Here is an 18,801-nt window from a genome sequence, read left to right as displayed (position 1 = left end):
GTGTGTGTGTGTGTGTGTGTGTGTGTGTGTGTGTGTGTGTGTGTGTGTGTGTGTGTGTGTGTGTGTGTGTGTGTGTGTGTGTGTGTACATGAGAGAGATAGACAGAGAGAGCTTACCTTACAGTATCATTATTCACACTCTTCCCTCACTAACCGTGTTCGTACCACTTTTGCCAGAGCTCTGGCCAGAAACAAAGACATTTTTGTTTCTCTCTGGGTTACAACTAGCTCGGTCACATCCCTTGGTAGTCATATAAAAAAAACATCAACACAACAAAAGTCATGTTTTGTTCTCTTCTTTTGTGTTGTCTCTGTTTGTATCTACGTCTTTCACACAGATGATGCCCTGGGGACAGAAAAAGTGTATAATGATATCTTTAATGTAGGACGTGAGGCTTATTTAGGCTTATCTCGTGTATTATATAAATGCAGGGATAGTTCACTTAAATGCAACTTTCATTGTATGAAAAATAGATGCTGACATTCTGCTAAATATATCCTTTTGTATTCTACAGAAGAACGTCATGTGGATTTGAAATTATGTTTTTATTTTACATCTGCAAAGTGTGCCTTGAAAGAACCACAAGAAAATCAAGAAAACTAGTCAAATCAAGAAAACAAGTTTTTTTTTATTGATTGTATTGTGTTTAATAATAAAATAATAGTATAAATTCAGCAAATAAGATCAAATCAAATAATTATAACTAAAGTGTTAATAATATAAATTATAATATTATGTGTACCAGGTTCAGACTGTCTGAAAAACTTTTTTTTTTATATTTGGACTAATTCACATTTGAGCCTGCAGTTTTGAAGAAAAGGGGATGTTGGAAAATATGCAAGAGAGATGTTTGTACAGCATTTTCACTTCCTCAACCAGTGGAACTGGTTGGCACGAATTCAATAGAACAATTATGTTGCAATTTACTTTTAATTTTTACTATTTAGTTTTTGTTTGGAATTCTTAGAAACACAGATGCTAGTCCGTTCTCTCTAAAATCTCGAAAGAACATCAGCTGCTGCTAATTAAAGCGATAGTTCACCCAAAATGAACATTTCTTAATTTCCGTGTTGTTTTAGGTTGTATCTTATTCAGTCGAACTGTGACTATCGTTGTCATTCTGCTTTCTTACATCTTTTGTGAATAAAGAAAGTCTTATCTTATGAGTAAATGATGACACAATGTTAATTTTGGGTAAACTGTTCCTTTAAATGGGCAGATATTCAGTTTATCTATCCCAGATGAGTATAGAGATTTAACACAGTTAAGATCAAAGTCATAATATGCAGTTATAGGGTTTTTTTTTTAAGTTAGCATGACATATTTAGAATATGTTTAGAACAATACAAGTCTTTGAGGCAATTTCACAACAGTGGAAATGCATTGAACATGGTCTCTAAGTGGAAACTATAGTTGCCCTTTTAAATTTAGAACACAGAAAGGACCTCTGTGATACCAAATGCATAATACATTACTTTTGGAAGTTCAGTCTCTATATGACTTTCCTCAAAAGAAAATGCATCGTCTGAATGACTTCCCGGGGCCCCGAAACAGACTTAAACAGCATATTCTTTCAATTAAACTTCCAGAAAGCTGTTTCCTGGTGTATGTTTATATCCCCTGTATTTGGATGGTAACAACATAATCAAGTGCCTCATCTTGTTTCCATGTGTTTTTTTTTTTTTTTTTTGGAACAATGTAATTGGACCGAAATATCTGATTAGAAAAAAAAATAGCAGATGTGTTCATATGAAACCTTTGAAAGGGAGCGCCTATTAATGGCATCCTCAGAACAAAGACTAGACTATTCAATGTTACTGAGGTGGAAAACATAAACTTTATCTGTGACCTTCCCATTTAAAAAAACAAAACCCTGTGCTTTTCAGTCATTCTCTGACCCCACATCCTATAATGGCCTCCCAAAGAACCTGAATAACACGGAGTTCCTCACACATTGATACTTTTCAAGACATCATCAATGATTGTTGTTGATATGTGGTTTAAGCTGGGTCAAAAGTGTATCCAACCATTTCTGTACATATCTGTGTATATCAATTCATGCCATGGTTTGAAGTGTGAACTAAACATTATGAACATTATGAACTAATGGCACTAACCGATCTTCAAAACGTAAACTGAAAACTTTGTAAACTTTGCAAATGGTGACTCAGATCCAGCAGGCTCACTAATGGCTGTTTAGTAATGATGTCAACCATCTGCTTCACACATGAGAAACTCTCTTCCCTTCAAAAAGGTTTCCTGCTACACATTAAAGGGAACATTTGTGGTACACAACTTGGACAATAAGTTTGCACCCAGTCAGTTATATTGATTTTCAATTAATACATTTATTTTAAGCTCATCACAAATGCTGAAGAACAGCAATGTTTCATGACAAAACTCAAAACTCTATTCGCATTTCTTTCAGAATGAGGGAAAAATGCAGATGGTCCTGTTGCTCCTGTTTTTTTGTTTTTTTTCAGCACATATGAAGTCTTTATTTAAAGAACACATTCAGCACTGATGTCATTCTCATTTAATTTATATAGATAAAAGTGCATAATGTGAATAATTAGCTATTGTGAATTAGATTATTTCTGTGTGTTGTGAGTGGTACTCTGAAATAGGTTTTAAACAGTTTAGTTACATTAAGGAGCTGTTCAGTGCTTTTGCATTTTTTTAGGCTAATCATGCATGGCCCATATTGCCCACTTTACAAATTCATCCATCAATTCACTTCTACAACTGCATTAATGGGGAAAATAACATGATATTTATTGCCTTTAAAATCAGCGTGCAGTTGCATAAACTGCTTAGACCAGTCTTACTGTAAACATTAGTCATCTACTTTTTTCTTCAAGACATATGAAGTTATGAGGTCATATTTGTTTTAAGTCAAAAGTTCCATAAAAATGTTGTGTAGCATGCATGGTTTTTGGTTTTGTAGTGTCATGTTTTTTATTTAGCATAAATGTGTACAAAAACAATGACTTGACTTGACTAATAACTAACAAGGAACACCTGCATGTGCATAATCATACAATGAACCAGAACATGACACATGAACAGGGCAAACTAAATTGCTCTAGGGGTCTCCAACTTTTTTAATTTGATAGCTAGGCTACTTTTTAAAAATGGAAGTGCCCGAGAGCTACTCATGTAATACAATACTTAAATATCTTAAATAATGTCTCATAACTCTTATATTAACAACTATCCAAACTGTTTTAGACCTCAACTAGTTTTTGTAGGCCTGTATAAGTCAGCCTTAAAAGAACAGAATCAGAGATTTATTTATTTTAAAAGAAAATTGTAAGCTACTTTGCATATTATAGGCTGTAAAAACATTATAGTTGCTTTTAGTTGATCACTATGAAATGGCATGAACATTTAATTTCATGATTATAGTGACAAAAATTATCACGGTTATCACAGAATCCTGTTCAAAAAGTAGGCTAGCTAGGCTACTACACAATGAAATCAATTCAACAAGTTTTATGTCGAAAACTAGCAAATAACTAATAAAATTAGCATCATGTATGCATTTTTTGTTTACATAAACATTAAAATAATACAATTAAAAATGATGGCCAGATTGAGTTCAAATAACGTTTTGACAAAAAAAAGGTTTTATAAAAAGAGAAACCTCACATATTTCAGCCTTTAAATCATTTTTTATAAAAAGAATGAGTCAAAAAAAGATAAATTACTGACATTTACAATGCACATTAGCTTATCTTTTATTATTAATAGTAAAATTCGTTCCGAATTTCCCGTGGCGTCTGTCGTTGCTATGCAACCATGCACTGCGCTCTCCACAACGACAAAGAAATTTAATAGCTAATGGATGTCCACCACCAAAAAACGCTTGCTGATTTATTTACGGAGAAGAGAAAAACACCCATCAATGATCTTTCATCTCGCTGCGCCTGGAAAGGATTTTTTTTTGTCGCCCCCAGCCCCCTATGTTTCATGAAAAGATGCCGCCCTCGCCCGTGCCAAAAACCGCTAACGTTAACTTACTGGATAGATCGTACAGTCAGTTTGAATTGTAAAAGTAGGACCGATTATTCCTGCATCATGGTTAACTGCTAACGTTAGTTGTTCAAGTTCTTCAGGCATAGTGGCTAAGTAAAGTTTATGCAACTGGCCCTAGGTTTTCATAGTCAGATAGGTTCTGTCTAAACTGACAAAGTTGTGCCAGCCAGGTGTTTCACTCTGGGACTTGTCTCAGATTTAGTCATGGGATCAAAGCTTTTAACTAAGAGACTGTGGAATGTGGAAAATAAATAAAACATGTCCGAACATCTGGATTGTGTTGTCTAAGGTGTCCATGTCGATGATGTAACGTTACTCCTTTAATTGAGTCCTGATACATGCGTGAGGCCTTATGGATCATATCTGTTATGCATATTTTCATGTCCCAATCATATGTTTCAAACTCACATGAAATATGGAAATCAAGTCAGGTGTATTTAATTACAATATTGTCTGAGATCATCAATATATTAATATTTATTTATTATGTTTTATGTTTTTCTTTCTCAATGTTTCACTAGCTATTTATATCCTGTTAATATATTTTGCTATAAACTTATTAAAGGTGAATTGCATTGACCAGAGCATTGTTCTACTACATTAATATTCATTAATAAGAGTTTGTTTGCCCATAAAATCTTTAAGATATTAGGTTAAACTTATTTGGCTTGCTGTCCACTGAAGAGGGGCTCGATGAAGCAGCTTCAACTCAAGCAAAACAATTTATAGATCACTTTACAATATAAATAATTGCCATTTTAGTACCACCTATGGAGTCTAGATTAGAATACAGTAGACTACAGCACAGGCCTATTTAAAGGGATAGTTCAGCCAAAAAATGAAAATGCTGTCATCATTGACTTACCCTCATGTTGTTCCAAACCTGTATGAGTTTCTTTCTTCTGGTGAACAAAATATAAAATATTTTGAATATTCAGACCGTTGACTGTTAGTATACCCATTGACTTCCATAGTAGGAAAAAAATACTAGAGTCAATGGCCATGCCGTGAACTGTCTGGTTACCAACATTCTTCAATATCTTCTTTTGTGTTCAACAGAAGAAAGAAACTCATACAGGTTTGGAACAACATTAGGGTGAGTAAATGATGACAGAATTTTAATTTTTCAGATACGGCTGTAGCCTATACGTGCTGGAGGAAGAACTGGGCCACCAACCCACTAAAGACAAAAAAAAAAAAAAAACCTATGCAAAATATCAGCATTAAGAATGGTTCATTGTCCATGTCCGGCCCTTGGAATGCAGATGACCCGTCTGATATAAGTGTAGCCTATCCTGATGTTTACACGCTGCCCTCTAGTGCTGGAGATTATGATTCAAACCCATGGCCCAAACCCAAACCAAAACCCATATAACATCTTTTGACATTGTGGTTGCGATACCGACAAAACTGCATTCTGGCCTTTATTGAGATTTTAAAAGTTTATTATTATTATTATTTAAAAAAATTAAACAGTAATGTTTTCTGCGAAAATTGTGGGTAAGCGGCGTATCCAAGCGACCGTAAAAATTTTTGTGAATCGTAACGTTCTCGGCGTAAAGCTTAGTACGTACGCTCGTTGCGTATCAACGTGGATGAACGTCAACATGGCCGATTACATGAGAGCAGCTGCTGAGAGTTGATGTGGCACTGAAGAGCAGCAGTGGCAGTGAACTTGAATTAAATAAGTAATATTTATTTTGAAGATTGAGGTATGTAACATGATATTTACACATAAAGATACTTTTGTGTGTCGCTTTTCTATTAGAAATGTAATGCTGGGCCATTCTTCCTTCTTGCATCAGCCAACGTGTCTCTAAAGAAAGTTTACTGAAAAAATAAGACGTGTTGCTCTTTAATGTCTGTATTGATCGTGTTTATTAATTATACTGATTATTTTAACGGTTTCCTGAACCTCGTTGTTTTTTAATATTGTTAAATATTATTGTAGGTTTCATGCACTTAGATCTTATACAGTATACGTATATACAAAACGTATTAAATGTCGTATTAATATAATAAAGAAACATCACACCCTGGTGACAACATTTCCTTCAGGACAATGATGTACTTGTCTTTGAATTTTAATTGAACATACTAGGTCTATTGGGTATTGAATTCATGTTATAGATCAAGCTTTTGTTTACATTTGATCACATAATATCTCACACAATTAATCTGGGGGGACTTGCCTAAGATCTAGCCTAAGTGAATTGAGTAGATTAATTGTTTTTTTTATATCTGAAATATAAATATCTGGGTTATGTTTTAGTTGTACAGATCTGGTCACCATGTATCTCCAGAAGATGTTCACATGTTCTCGGCTTTTAGCGAGACCAAATGCTCTGCAAACCTTCAGAAGAGCTGCTTCACAAGGCAAAAGTAAGTACTTGTGTATTATGTATGTGCCTTGTGTCCCATACCTCTTTAAAGAAAGAAAAATATGAAGGGTATATGGGTACTTTTCATATAAAAATATGAAAAGTTTGCAACACTGACTGACTACTGTTCAGTATATCAGTATACTTCCTTGTTTCTTATTGACATCAGTCAGTAATTAAAATATGGAGATGCAAGTACTTGTTTCATGACCCTTGCTTGCTGCTAATTTACAGCACGTCTGTCTGTCTGTCTCATTCACTGGGTCGGTGCTCTTCTTTGAGTTCTGTCCTGTCAGCGTTTGGTTGTGCTGTCTGGCTTTGCTGATGTGGCACCTTTTACCATGTTATTTTCTTTTATAAAGAATGTGGCGGGGCTTTGGTGGGAGCTGTGCTTTGCAAGCTCACAGCTTTGTGAATGGCTTGTCCCAGATTTCTGTTCTCTTCATTTGATTGCTTTGACTTTGATTACTGATAAGTTTTGTGACTGCACTGACATTTTTTTTATTTAACCTCTGTAATTTAAAAATTAAAGGGTTAAAAATGATATTCAGCTGGAAGTTAAGGTAGGGCGGGACTTAAATTGATTCAGTGAAAGTTGTTTGGGTCATGAAAGTTGTAACTGTAATAATATTATTGGTTATTATTATTTTTCCCTGCCAATGAGCCTTTGTTTACATCAGCATAAGAGAAGCATAGAAAGTTATTACGGTATATTATTATTATTATTATAGATTATGAGAACATAATGAGAGCATTGATGAATTTTGTATAATAAGACCAGGGATATTTAATAAGTAAAATATAGTCAACATTGATTTCATGTTTTGTTTAATTTTCTGGAATCCCATAGAGACCTACATTTGTTTTCAAGTACATTTTTGCTTTGCTCTCTTTGATGTAAAGGGTGTGATTTCAGATTCACTGTTTTTACAAATAAAACAAAAAAAGTTTTTTTACATTCAATTTTAGATTACATTTTGCCACCATGTAAAACTAATTTAAAGTATTTAATAATCTTTTTAGTCTCAGAATAAAACAACAACAACTTTTCATACTGTATATTACTCTACACTTGTAGCATTTAAAACAGTTGAATTTAGTTTTTAGAGATGTTATTGTTAATTTATTCACAGAATCAAAATCAGGATAAAATGTTATTATCAGCCATAACATGAAAAATTGTTATCAGCTTATTGATATTTGGCCAGAACTTTTATATGTTTCACTAAAGTAATATATTTCATATTATAATTTAATTCAATATAATAATAACTTTTACTGTCTTTAACTCTTTTTTTTATTTTCTGGAATACCAGGGGTCCAGCATAGTGTTCATTTGTTTACATTTATGCATTTAGCAATTTGTCAACGGTATTCATAGTATACAATGCCATTTGTTACATTATGGACATGCACTTCATACTTCCTGTTTTCTCTTCTTGTCTCTCACATTTTCCCCATTATTCTGATATTCATCGGTGATACAATCAGCGCACACTAACACAATCCATTCATGCACTCACGGCTTTCCTGCATGGCATGACTCCTCATTGGGTTCTTTCCCGGCTCTCTCTCCCATGCAGATCCCTCTTCCTTCCCATTTCTCACACTCCATGCTGTGCGTCAGTGGAGTAATGTGCCTTTTTTTACAGTGCCACTGGCACGGGCGCACGGTAAGTCATTTGCCCACCGCAGTGAGCTGCGCCAGGCCAAAAGAATCGTTGTCAAGTTGGGGAGTGCCGTCGTAACCCGCGGCGACGAGTGCGGCCTCGCTTTGGGCCGACTTGCTTCAATAGTAGAACAGGTAAAAGATTTGCTAATAAGTCTGTCGTGTAAGACATTTTACTAACAAGAAGGCGTTATGCAATATTTAATTGTTGACACAATATGACACAATATTTTGATGGTTTAAGGTGGCCGTGCTTCAGAATCAGGGCCGAGAGATGATGATCGTGACCAGTGGCGCTGTAGCATTCGGAAAACAAAGGCTGAGGCACGAAATTCTTCTCTCACAGAGCGTCAGACAAGCCCTGCATTCAGGCCAGAATCAGCTCAAAGATATGGTGAGGATGTACACATTTCTTAGAAAATGTTTTGGTAAAAAATGAAAACACTTTAAACTAAAATATATTGTTATGTACTAGTTCATCCAAAAATTTAAATTCAGTTTCAAATATTCACTCTCATTTCATTCAAAATGAGAACACTTTCTTTCATCTTCTAAACACAAACTTTTTAAATTGAAAAATCTAATTGTAAGTCCATTCACCCAACTTAGATTCTTTAAAATGTTCATAAAGAGATCGTAAACAAAATGCATATGAATCAAGTGGTTTAATGCAAGGCTCCTGAAGAGACAGTCACTTCTTATGATGAACGGATTTAATTTAGGCTTTTATTCACATATAAACATTGATCATAGCACACAAATAGATCACATCAAATATGGTAAATGAAACTGTACTTCAACCATACTTGCCTGATGTGTGAGAACAAATGAACAAACCTCACTGGTTCTCTCGTACGTCAAGCGAGCATTTTTTATCTCAGTGAACTGTCCTTTTAACTTTAAGAAGTTAAGGTTGAATGTGTTTCCTCTGTCAGGCACTGCCGGTTCTAGAGGCGAGAGCGTGTGCTGCTGCAGGACAAAGTGGGCTTATGGCTCTGTATGAAGCAATGTTCACTCAGTACAGCACCTGTACAGCCCAGGTACATACACACACTCACATATGCATGATGACACTTCAAAATACACTCTTATTCATATTTTATATCATATTTTTGTTGTTACTTCAGATCCTGGTAACAAATCTGGACTTTCACGACGACCAGAAAAGACGTAACTTGAACAGCACCCTTCACGAGCTGCTGCGTATGAACATCGTTCCCATTATCAACACCAACGATGCTGTGGTGCCTCCCCCAGAACCCAACAGCGACCTACAGGGGGTAAATGTGGGTACAGAGAAAAAATGAATAGGGAGATAGAGACTTCCCAGCAACCTTGCCACTCATCCTCTTCCTTTTGGAACTGCATGCTGGGAGGGGGCTCTACAGATGCATGCTGGGAGTCAGAGCAGAGCAATACAGAGGCTTGATCTTTGTCTTCTGCACTGTTGCAGCCTGAGGGTTTTTCCATTCCTGTAGAAATTAGAAAGAAACTAACATTACATTACTTTCATTCACAGTACTGAGCTCATCTACACTTGCTCTATCATGCACTGGCTGCGGCTTCTAATGTGGTTTCATGTGGAATTCTGCCTTTTCATAGACTAGACTGAGTCATTGTTCATCACACCCATTTTATTGTCATAGTTTAGTGATAAATGCTCAATGGAGCTTAAAATATGGAGATGATGTCTTGCTTTGTGAGTTTTAAAAGACAAGGGCTATTTTCTCTAATTTGCTCTTTTGAGACTCATTTTTTCACGCTCTGTATTTCTCTTTTTCATTCTGCAGGTTATCAGCATCAAGGATAACGATAGTCTTGCAGCGCGGCTTGCCGTGGAGATGAGGGCAGATCTTCTCATCGCTCTCTCCGATGTAGAGGGTGAGATTTCAGATTGAAAGTTTAGATCAGTACCATACTTGTTAAGGCCCTAAAATTCTTCAGTAGTCATTTCGAACAAAATCAGACAAAAACTAACTTCGTTTAAAGACTGGAGTAATAATGCTGAAAGTTCAGCTTGGTCATCACAGGAATAAATTACATTTTAAATATATACAAACAGAAAATAGGTATTTTAAATTGTCATAATATTTCTCAATATTACTTTTTTGTATTTTTAAATAAACAAATGCAGCCTTGGCAAGCAGAAGAGACTTATTTTAAAAACATAAAAAATCTTACCGATCCCAAACTTTTGAACGGCAGTGTATATATATATATATATATATATATATATATATTGATATTGATATTGATATTGTATGGTCATTTAAAAGTTCAGTACATTTTTTGAAAGGAATTAATATTTTTATTCAGCAAGGATGCATTAAATGAATCAGATGTGATAGAAAAGACACAATGTTACTAAAGATTTATATTTCAAATAAATGCTGAAAAAATGTATCATGGATATTTTACAAACTGTCATAACAATTACTACTTGTATGTTAATATTTCTTATGGTATTATATAAAAAAGTTAATATAATATTTTGACCTATAAAATTAAGCCAACAATTAACACTAAAGGGAAACCTTTAAAGACTAAGAGTGTCACTCTTTTTCATGCGGTTGCAATTGGTGCGGTCTGAAACTTTCCAGACTGAGTAAACGATGGCAGGCTATACATTTTTGGTTGAAATCTTTCTTAAACTCAACTGTTTACTCTCTGTCCTCTTTTGCCACTTATTTAGGCCTTTACGACAGCCCACCAGGGTCAGATGATGCCAAGCTCCTGGACACATTTTACCCTGGGGACCAGCATTCCATAACCTATGGCACAAAGTCCAGGGTCGGCATTGGAGGAATGGAAGCTAAGGTATTATTACAGAAAGGGAAACTGATATAGAAACACAATGTAGCTTTTGATAGTATGAATGCCTAAAAATGACAGTCTGTGCGTTCTCTAAACTTTAGGTGAAAGCTGCCCTCTGGGCTCTCCAAGGTGGGACTTCTGTTGTCATTGCTAATGGTACACACCCCAAAGTCACAGGTCATGTGATCACTGACATTGTCGAGGGCAAAAAATTGGGAACATTCTTCTCAGAGGTCAAACCAGCTGGTAAGTTATCTCAGGTTCTACTGAATCAGTTTTCGTCTGACATGATTTGTTTATCCTTATCTGTTAAAAGTCCTCAGATGCCACTTTTCTTCATCCACAGGCCCTACAGTTGAGCAGCAGACAGAAATGGCTCGCTCTGCTGGCAGGACACTTGCTTCCCTTGAACCAGAACAGGTTTGCTAAAAAATTTAACCACTATTTTAAATGACTGCCTGGAATAATTTGTGCCTATTTTCCCAGAAACCATTGAATCATTGCATTAAAATGAAATATTCTGGGTTATTTTCATGTTAACATATATGTCCACAGCACCTGTGTCAAATCATTCTGTTTGTCCACAGAGAAGTGACATCATCTGTGCATTTGCTGATCTCCTCACCGAGAGGAAAGGCGAGATCTTATCTGCCAACAAAAAGGACATGGAGCATGCTGCCAGCACAGGTAACAGGAAGTGATTGCTTCACTCTAGACCATGTGCTATGTAATTTCCCCCGATTGGAGTCGCATATCAGTCAGTTTTTATCTGTGATGTTACAGGTCGTCTGTCTCCAGCCTTGCTGAACCGACTCAGTTTGTCATCATCAAAGCTGAACAGTCTGTCCATCGGTCTGCGCCAGATCGCAGTGTCCTCTCAGGACAGCGTTGGCAGGGTTCTGCGAAGGACCCGTGTGGCAAACAACCTGGAGCTGGAGCAGATCACCGTCCCCATAGGAGTACTGCTGGTCATCTTTGAGTCACGGCCAGACTGCCTCCCTCAGGTCAGGTGCACAAAATGCATGCCTATACATAAATAATGCTATGTTTTGGTCTGGTTTTCCTGTTTGTGAGCATGTTTATGTTTGGGCCAGTGGGTGGTGCTTAAAAATCAGGGCTGTAAACGGAAAAGTAGCCAAGGCTCCAGGTTGCTCCATTGAGATTGAGAAACCAGTATGTGTACTGTAAGTCACCTTTTATAAACCTGCTAAATTACTAAATTTTGTTTATCTCAACAGGTTTCTGCTTTAGCCATTGCAAGTGGAAATGCTCTTTTGCTGAAAGGTGGCAAAGAGGCAGCAAACACAAATCGTATTATGCATGAGCTCGCTCAGGAGGCCCTGTCCATACATGGAGTGAAAGACGCCATCCAGCTGGTAAATGAAACACTTTTGCACAGTAGATTTTCACACACACACACACACACACACACACACACACACACACACACACACACACACACACACACACACACAACGCTACTGTTCAAAAGTTTGGCATTAGTACGATATTTTTTTAAACAGAAGTCCCTCCCCAAGCTCACCAAGGCTGCATTTATTCAATAAAAAATAAAGTAAAAACAAATATTCTGAAATAGTATTACAATTTAAAAATACTGTTTTCTATTGTAATATATTGTCTTAAAATTTAATTAATTCCAGTGATGGCAAAGCTGAATTTTCAGCAGTATTATTTCAAGCTTTAGTGTAACATTTATTATTAATAATGTTGTGCTGTTGAGGAACCCGTGACACATTGTTTTCAGGATTCTGAAATACGATTTTGTATGTAACATTATTAATGTCTTTACTTTAACTTTTGAACAATTGAATGCATACTTGCTACATAATAGTATTAATTAAAAAATATATTGACCTTCTGATTGATAGTGTGTATGTATGTATGTATACAGTTGTAATTAAAACTATTCAACTCCCATTGCAAATCAGGTTTATTGGCAAAGTTTACAGAATTCCAGCTGTTTGCAATGAACAAATCAAGCAAAAGTAATTGAAATAGAACAACTAATGTTTCAAGTGGTTTCCCCAAATTCAACTGAAAATGCAATGGGCGTTGAATAATCTTGATTACAACTGTATATGTATATTAGTCATTCAAGAATGCTTTATTGTGTGGCAGGTGAGCACGCGTGAAGAGGTGGAGGATCTGTGCCGTCTGGAGAAGATGATTGATCTGATCATTCCCCGTGGCTCCTCTCAGCTAGTCAGAGATATTCAGCGTGCAGCGAAGGGCATCCCTGTTCTTGGTCATAGTGAGGGGATCTGCCATGTTTATGTGGACCATGAGGCCAGTATTGACAAAGCCATCAAGATCAGTAAGACTGCCAATGAAGATTTACTAGTGTGGATTATGTAACTATGTGGGATTTTTTTATTTTATTGTTTGTAACGGTATAAATTACACTAGTTATGTTTCATCTTTCTAGTCCGAGACTCCAAATGTGACTACCCTGCCGCCTGCAACGCCATGGAAACCCTGTTGGTGCATCGAGATCTTCTCAGAACACCAGTGTTTGATCAGATCATCGACATGCTGAGAACAGAACATGTAAGACTGTCAATAGCCGCGTTTCCATTACCCTTCAAATTGCGCAAATTGAAATTGCGAATTGAAAATACGCTCAATGGAAACACGTCAATTTCGCAAAAACTCTCGTTTATCGCAAAAAAGTTTTTACGCTCGCATGAGGAGGTTTTTCAGCCAATTCGAAAAAGGAGTATTTCGCAAAACTGCAATGGAAACAGTTTTTGCGCATTTACAGTCACCTGACTTAGAAGACGCGGTGTGTTTGGGGTCCGTGTACGCAAATAATAATAATTATCATCATTATAACATTTACTAGGCTACATATTTAGATGAGGCTTTTATCCAAAAAAGGAACAAAGCAATTCGTCAAATGTCATTCATAATACGGGTTAGACAATAATAATACAGAGCTGAGATTATCACAAATAAACACAATATTTTGACGCATATCTAAGGGTAGCCTATGTGTGGAGTGTGGAGCGCGCACTACGGCACGGAGGCGCGGGCGTGAACACTTGCATTTTCCTATTAACAGTGAAACAACTTAATATAGCCTACTCTATAATTTCTGGTCATACAGAAAATAATAATACATTATTTGTAACTAGTTTTATTTGTGTAAACAATAACAAGAAAATGTTGTGCTTTTGTAAAATAAAATAAAACAATCAGGCGCGTTTTCATGATCTCCCTGAACTGGAGCGCGAGAACTGAAACATAGGCTATAGCATAGCTAAAGCTTGAAATGACCACTTTAAAACGAACAAATTCGAATCGAAAGCTATACATTTTGTTCTGATTAAGTAATCCGTATGAAAGGAGCATTTCTCTCTAAAAGCGCATCTGCTTAACAGCGGAGATGTTTTTAGCCGAGTTAGAAAACAATAGTTTAATAATATGGCTCTTCTTATTCAGCACTGCGGGAAAATGTCAATTCCAGGTTCTAATTTGGCCTTAGAAAACCAGTAAAATCAACATGTTTTCCATATTAATTTGTGAATATTTTACATGTTTAATAAAGGGGAAAAAGTCATTAAACAAACATCTGAAAATTCGTCGATATTTACTTTTTTGCGCAGCAGTTGGTGTAGCCAGTTTAAATTAAAATTGTGGTGTTCAACTTTGCGTTTTAAAAAGACAACCGTTTATTTTTCGTTTTTCAATTACGGGTTTAAAAAGGAAAAAAACGAATGGACACAAAAGCAGCCTACATCGTTTGGAATAGGAGACAGAGTTCTTTATTAAATTCATAAAATAAACAATAATTAGCCTATAGGAATACTGGATTCTAAACTTCAAAGAAATGCCACAATCAAAACCTCAGAGCAGAAATGAGGGTGAAACACCCAGAAACTCCTTATATTTCGTTTGGAATATAAGGGTCTTTCCCTGCCATTAATGCTTGGATAACACGTACGTCTCCTTCCATTAATAATAATAATGTCTAATGCGGTGGCTGTGAAATTATATAAACCAACGTCCGCTGCCGTGATTTTTGGAATGACTTATCGCGAGAGAAAAAAGGACGTTTTAGTCGCATAACATCGGTTAATGGAAACGCCGTCATTTCGCAATAGTTTTTTATCGATATTTAGATAATAGCGCAAAACATTTGCGCAAATCTGTAATGGAAACGCGGCTAATGGCTATGTTTCCATTCAAAGTTCCTCATTTAACTTGCACGCAAAATTAGTGAATGCACATTTTTTTAATAGAAAGTGCCAACAGCATTTATTTTAAATATTATTTTATAACATTATAAATGTGTTTACTGTCACATCTATTGAAAGTGTCCTTGCTGACTAAACATATTCATTTTTTAAAAAATATATATTTTTAATGGTAGTGTACATCTCTCTATTACTGTTTTTTTTTTCTGGAAACAGGCTTTTTTATTTCTCTGCATATTACAAAATGATAGTCTACGTTTATTACTACATTTTCTTAAAATTATTGATTTGACCCCTGTAGGTGAAGATCCACGCTGGCCCCAAGTTTGCATCCTACCTGACCTTCAGTCCATCAGAGGTGAAATCTCTGCGTACCGAATACGGGGATCTGGAGTGCTGCATCGAGGTGGTGGACAGTATGCAGGAGGCTGTTGATCACATTCATAAATACGGCAGTTCCCACACTGATGTTATTGTCACGGAGAATGGTAAGGCTGAACATATACCTGTCCTCTAGTGGTGGATAATCATGCATCATAAATCTAGACGCTTTAGTGCGTTAATATTAAAGTTACACACTGTGCTAATGTTAAAGTTAAGAAAATATCAAGAAATTGATGTGTTGTGAACAAAAAAGCAGTGGTGTAGTGACATCTAGTGGAAAGATTGTTGCTTGCTTCCATACATGCATTGACATCAATTTTTTTTAAATGTGTTTCATCAATTAATTATCATCATTTATGTGTAGAGGAAACAGCAGAGCAGTTCCTTCAGCAATTGGATAGTGCCTGTGTCTTCTGGAATGCCAGCTCACGGTTTGCTGATGGATATCGTTTTGGTCTCGGTAGGTCTTTTCTTCTTTTACTAACTATTTCCCTTTTAATTGCCTAATAATGACCTAATATGGTGCTTTGTAGGTGCGGAGGTTGGCATCAGCACGGCCCGTATTCATGCCCGTGGGCCTGTGGGGTTGGAAGGGCTTCTCACAACCAAGTGGGTCTTACGAGGCGAAGGTCACACAGCTGCAGACTTCTCTGAGCAGGGCACCATGACGTATCTGCACGAGAATCTTCCAGTGGCGCAGCTTCTTCCTGGACGCAGAACCACCAGCTAGAGTCTTGAAGTAAAACTCACCCACTTAAAACCCAATTAAAGACTCCATCAGGCGATGTATTTCGATTAAGTACGAATACATGGAAAATCATACGTGGATAGAGAGCTGTTCTGTAAACCCATACATTTTAGAGCCTTTATAGCTAATTTTCCTTTGTTTTCCCCATAATTTGGACTGTCTCAAGGGGCAGAGACTTCACTTCAACTTTTAGTCAAGTGTATCCTGTTCTTAGTACATGCCAGTTAAACTTAAGCTATGAAAAAACACATGAAAGGTCATGCCACACAGACGGATAAGGGATTTTGCTTAAAGCCTTGATCCATCTTCTTGTTCATGTTGTAATTTTTGTTATGATTTGTGCGTTGTATTATGTTTCTTTGAGTAGCGAAACGTTTCATGGCAAATATAATGACAATTCCACCCCAGTTCTGAGTTAAAAGAGACTTCCCGAACTGCCAATGTTATATTTATGTAATATTTACTATTTGAAATCCAGTAGCAATTTAAAAATGACATTCCCTGGGACAAATGAGAGCATTAAAAATCTTTGTGCTGAATCACAGCATATTGTGTACACATAACTTCGAACATAATGTGGCATACTGCTGGTCATATACAACATTACATAATAAAACTGTATTTTTACTGAAAAAGAACCATTTTCATGTGGCATAGTGCTGGTCATATACAAAAGACAACTGTATTATTAATGAAACAAGACAACTGTATTATTAATGAAACAATACAACTGTATTATTAATGAAACAAGAAACTACTATTTTCACACTGCTCTGTTTCGTCAGTTGCTTTTATTGAAAAGAAAAAAAGGAAAAACAAATTTCCTGGTCTTTACTTCTCTCTTTTTCCTTTTTTAAAAACATTAATTGCCTTTAAATCATAAATAATGTGCAAAACTTTAGATATTTCCCTGTTACTGCTGTAAAATGTACCTGGGACAGACAGACTTTGTCCTGCTACAGAAAGCGTTGTAATGTTTACTTAAAAGTACTATAATGCTCCACAATATAGTGATGCTTATGGTGAGAAGAGTGTTCTGAAGATGTTCACAATTTTTGTATGTAGAATAAATTTCTTTTTTTTGTGCTTTCCAAATGCTTCTGGATACATTCGACGCTTCTGATAAAGACCTGAAAGTTTGATTTGTACCTGAAAGATGTTTGTAAAAAGATTTAGGGATAAAGCCGACAAGTATCGGGGCCATTTTGAACTTGATTAATAATCTTTCTTAAGTGCAGTTCAGTGTGGGAAACATCAAGAGGCTGTTCTGTAGGGAGAGAGAGACTTGCCAAGCACTAAGTGGGACATGGAAGAGTGAAAACAATACTACAGAGGATTAATTATGTTGCTATTAGGAAAGAAGAGACTGCGAGAAGACTGAGGCTTGCCATGAAAGTGCCAGTGCCTTTTGACTTACGAATTCTTTTTATTCTCCAAAATATGCGGTTTACGCTCAATGAGCCTTCATCAGGAACTAAAAAGATCCAGAGATGAAGAGAAACAGAGTCTAATTCATGTGTTATTGTGTTCCAACTTTACTGTGTAAGATCTATGATCAATGACTGTTTTGGATGAAAGAGGTTAAAAAAAATGCTCAAATGAGGAGAGTGTTACTGCCAAAACAGGAGACGAAAATACAGGTGCAGCCGTAAGAAAGCATAATTATAACTAACATGCGAAACAAAGGTTGTTATGCTGAATTTCAAATGATAAGATCACTTTTTGTGAAGTAACATGAGCGTTGACCCTTAAAATTGTATTTCCGATTATTTTTGTCAGTGCAGTTTTATGTTGAAATTATGACTGCTAAATAATTCTTGATTTGGTGTTACATCAACCTGCACACAAAATGTCACGTCAAGGTCTAAGTTGAGAGTAGGGTATATGGAAATGAAACAAGCCATCGGACCTTCACAGTCAGTACAGCTTTAATTGAACATTACTTGAGGCGAAAACTCATATTTCTTGTTTCCTTGATCTTTAGAGACTCAAATGTGCTCCCTGCAGAGCCTAATTTTTTCAAATGTATAATTAATCGTCAAAGTTATTTATTCATTTGTATCTTTGCCAATTATGGGCTTCTAATTAAAAATTTCAATCATTGATATTTATCTCTGAAAGGGCTCGGTATCCATACCTTATGAAAAATGCATGAGCTGAGATATGGACTTGGTTTTGTTTTGTGTTCTGAGAGAGCTGCATGCTTGGGGCTAGGACCAGGCCACTTTGACTTTTCCTTTTTGAGTCTGCGTTGCCCTATGATGTGCTGCTAATATGGGGCCTCTTTCAAGGGCCCAAAGCGTCTGCTAGACATCATGTGATCTTATAAAAGTCTTCTGCTCTCCCATCCTCAGATACCCTTTTTTTTGTTCCTTAATAACTCGGTTCAAAGAACAAGCTTCTTTTTCCTTAATAATTTTCTTTTGTCTCTTGGGCACAAGATGACGTCATGCACCATCAAGGCAATGGATATGGAAGGCCAATAAGGGCAAAACGTGTGAAACTAGCATGTTAACGCGTAATTAAGTAATTCACACGCAGGGTTTGAAA

At 36.2% G+C, this 18,801-nt stretch overlaps 1 protein-coding gene across 4 annotated transcripts; it reads left to right on the top strand.

Annotated features, from left to right (window-relative positions):
• Window positions 1–5,591: 5,591 nt before the first annotated feature.
• On the top strand, window positions 5,592–17,022 carry aldh18a1 (aldehyde dehydrogenase 18 family, member A1). Of its 4 annotated transcripts, none has more exons than XM_079595846.1 (18): window positions 5,592–5,750; window positions 6,311–6,420; window positions 8,072–8,223; window positions 8,333–8,482; window positions 9,024–9,128; window positions 9,216–9,368; window positions 9,879–9,969; window positions 10,781–10,905; window positions 11,004–11,148; window positions 11,249–11,322; window positions 11,490–11,589; window positions 11,686–11,906; window positions 12,141–12,278; window positions 13,042–13,237; window positions 13,349–13,470; window positions 15,421–15,607; window positions 15,868–15,963; window positions 16,037–17,022. In XM_079595846.1, the coding sequence occupies exons 2-18, from the start codon at window positions 6,330–6,332 to the stop codon at window positions 16,231–16,233; spliced, it is 2,343 nt and encodes a 780-aa protein (XP_079451972.1). In that variant the 5' UTR covers window positions 5,592–5,750; window positions 6,311–6,329; the 3' UTR covers window positions 16,234–17,022. The 4 variants fall into 4 exon arrangements, with proteins under 4 accessions (XP_079451972.1, XP_079451971.1, XP_079451969.1 ...); XM_079595845.1 differs by having other exon boundaries at window positions 9,216–9,374; XM_079595843.1 differs by having other exon boundaries at window positions 5,617–5,750; window positions 8,003–8,223; window positions 9,216–9,374.
• The last annotated feature ends 1,779 nt before the right edge of the window (window positions 17,023–18,801 follow it).

The sequence above is a fragment of the Phoxinus phoxinus genome (genome assembly GCF_949152265.1).
Source record: "Phoxinus phoxinus genome assembly, chromosome: 21".
Lineage (NCBI taxonomy): Eukaryota > Metazoa > Chordata > Actinopteri > Cypriniformes > Leuciscidae > Phoxinus > Phoxinus phoxinus.
Note: the sequence above shows the minus strand (reverse complement) of the source record. Positions and strands in the feature narration are given on the sequence as shown.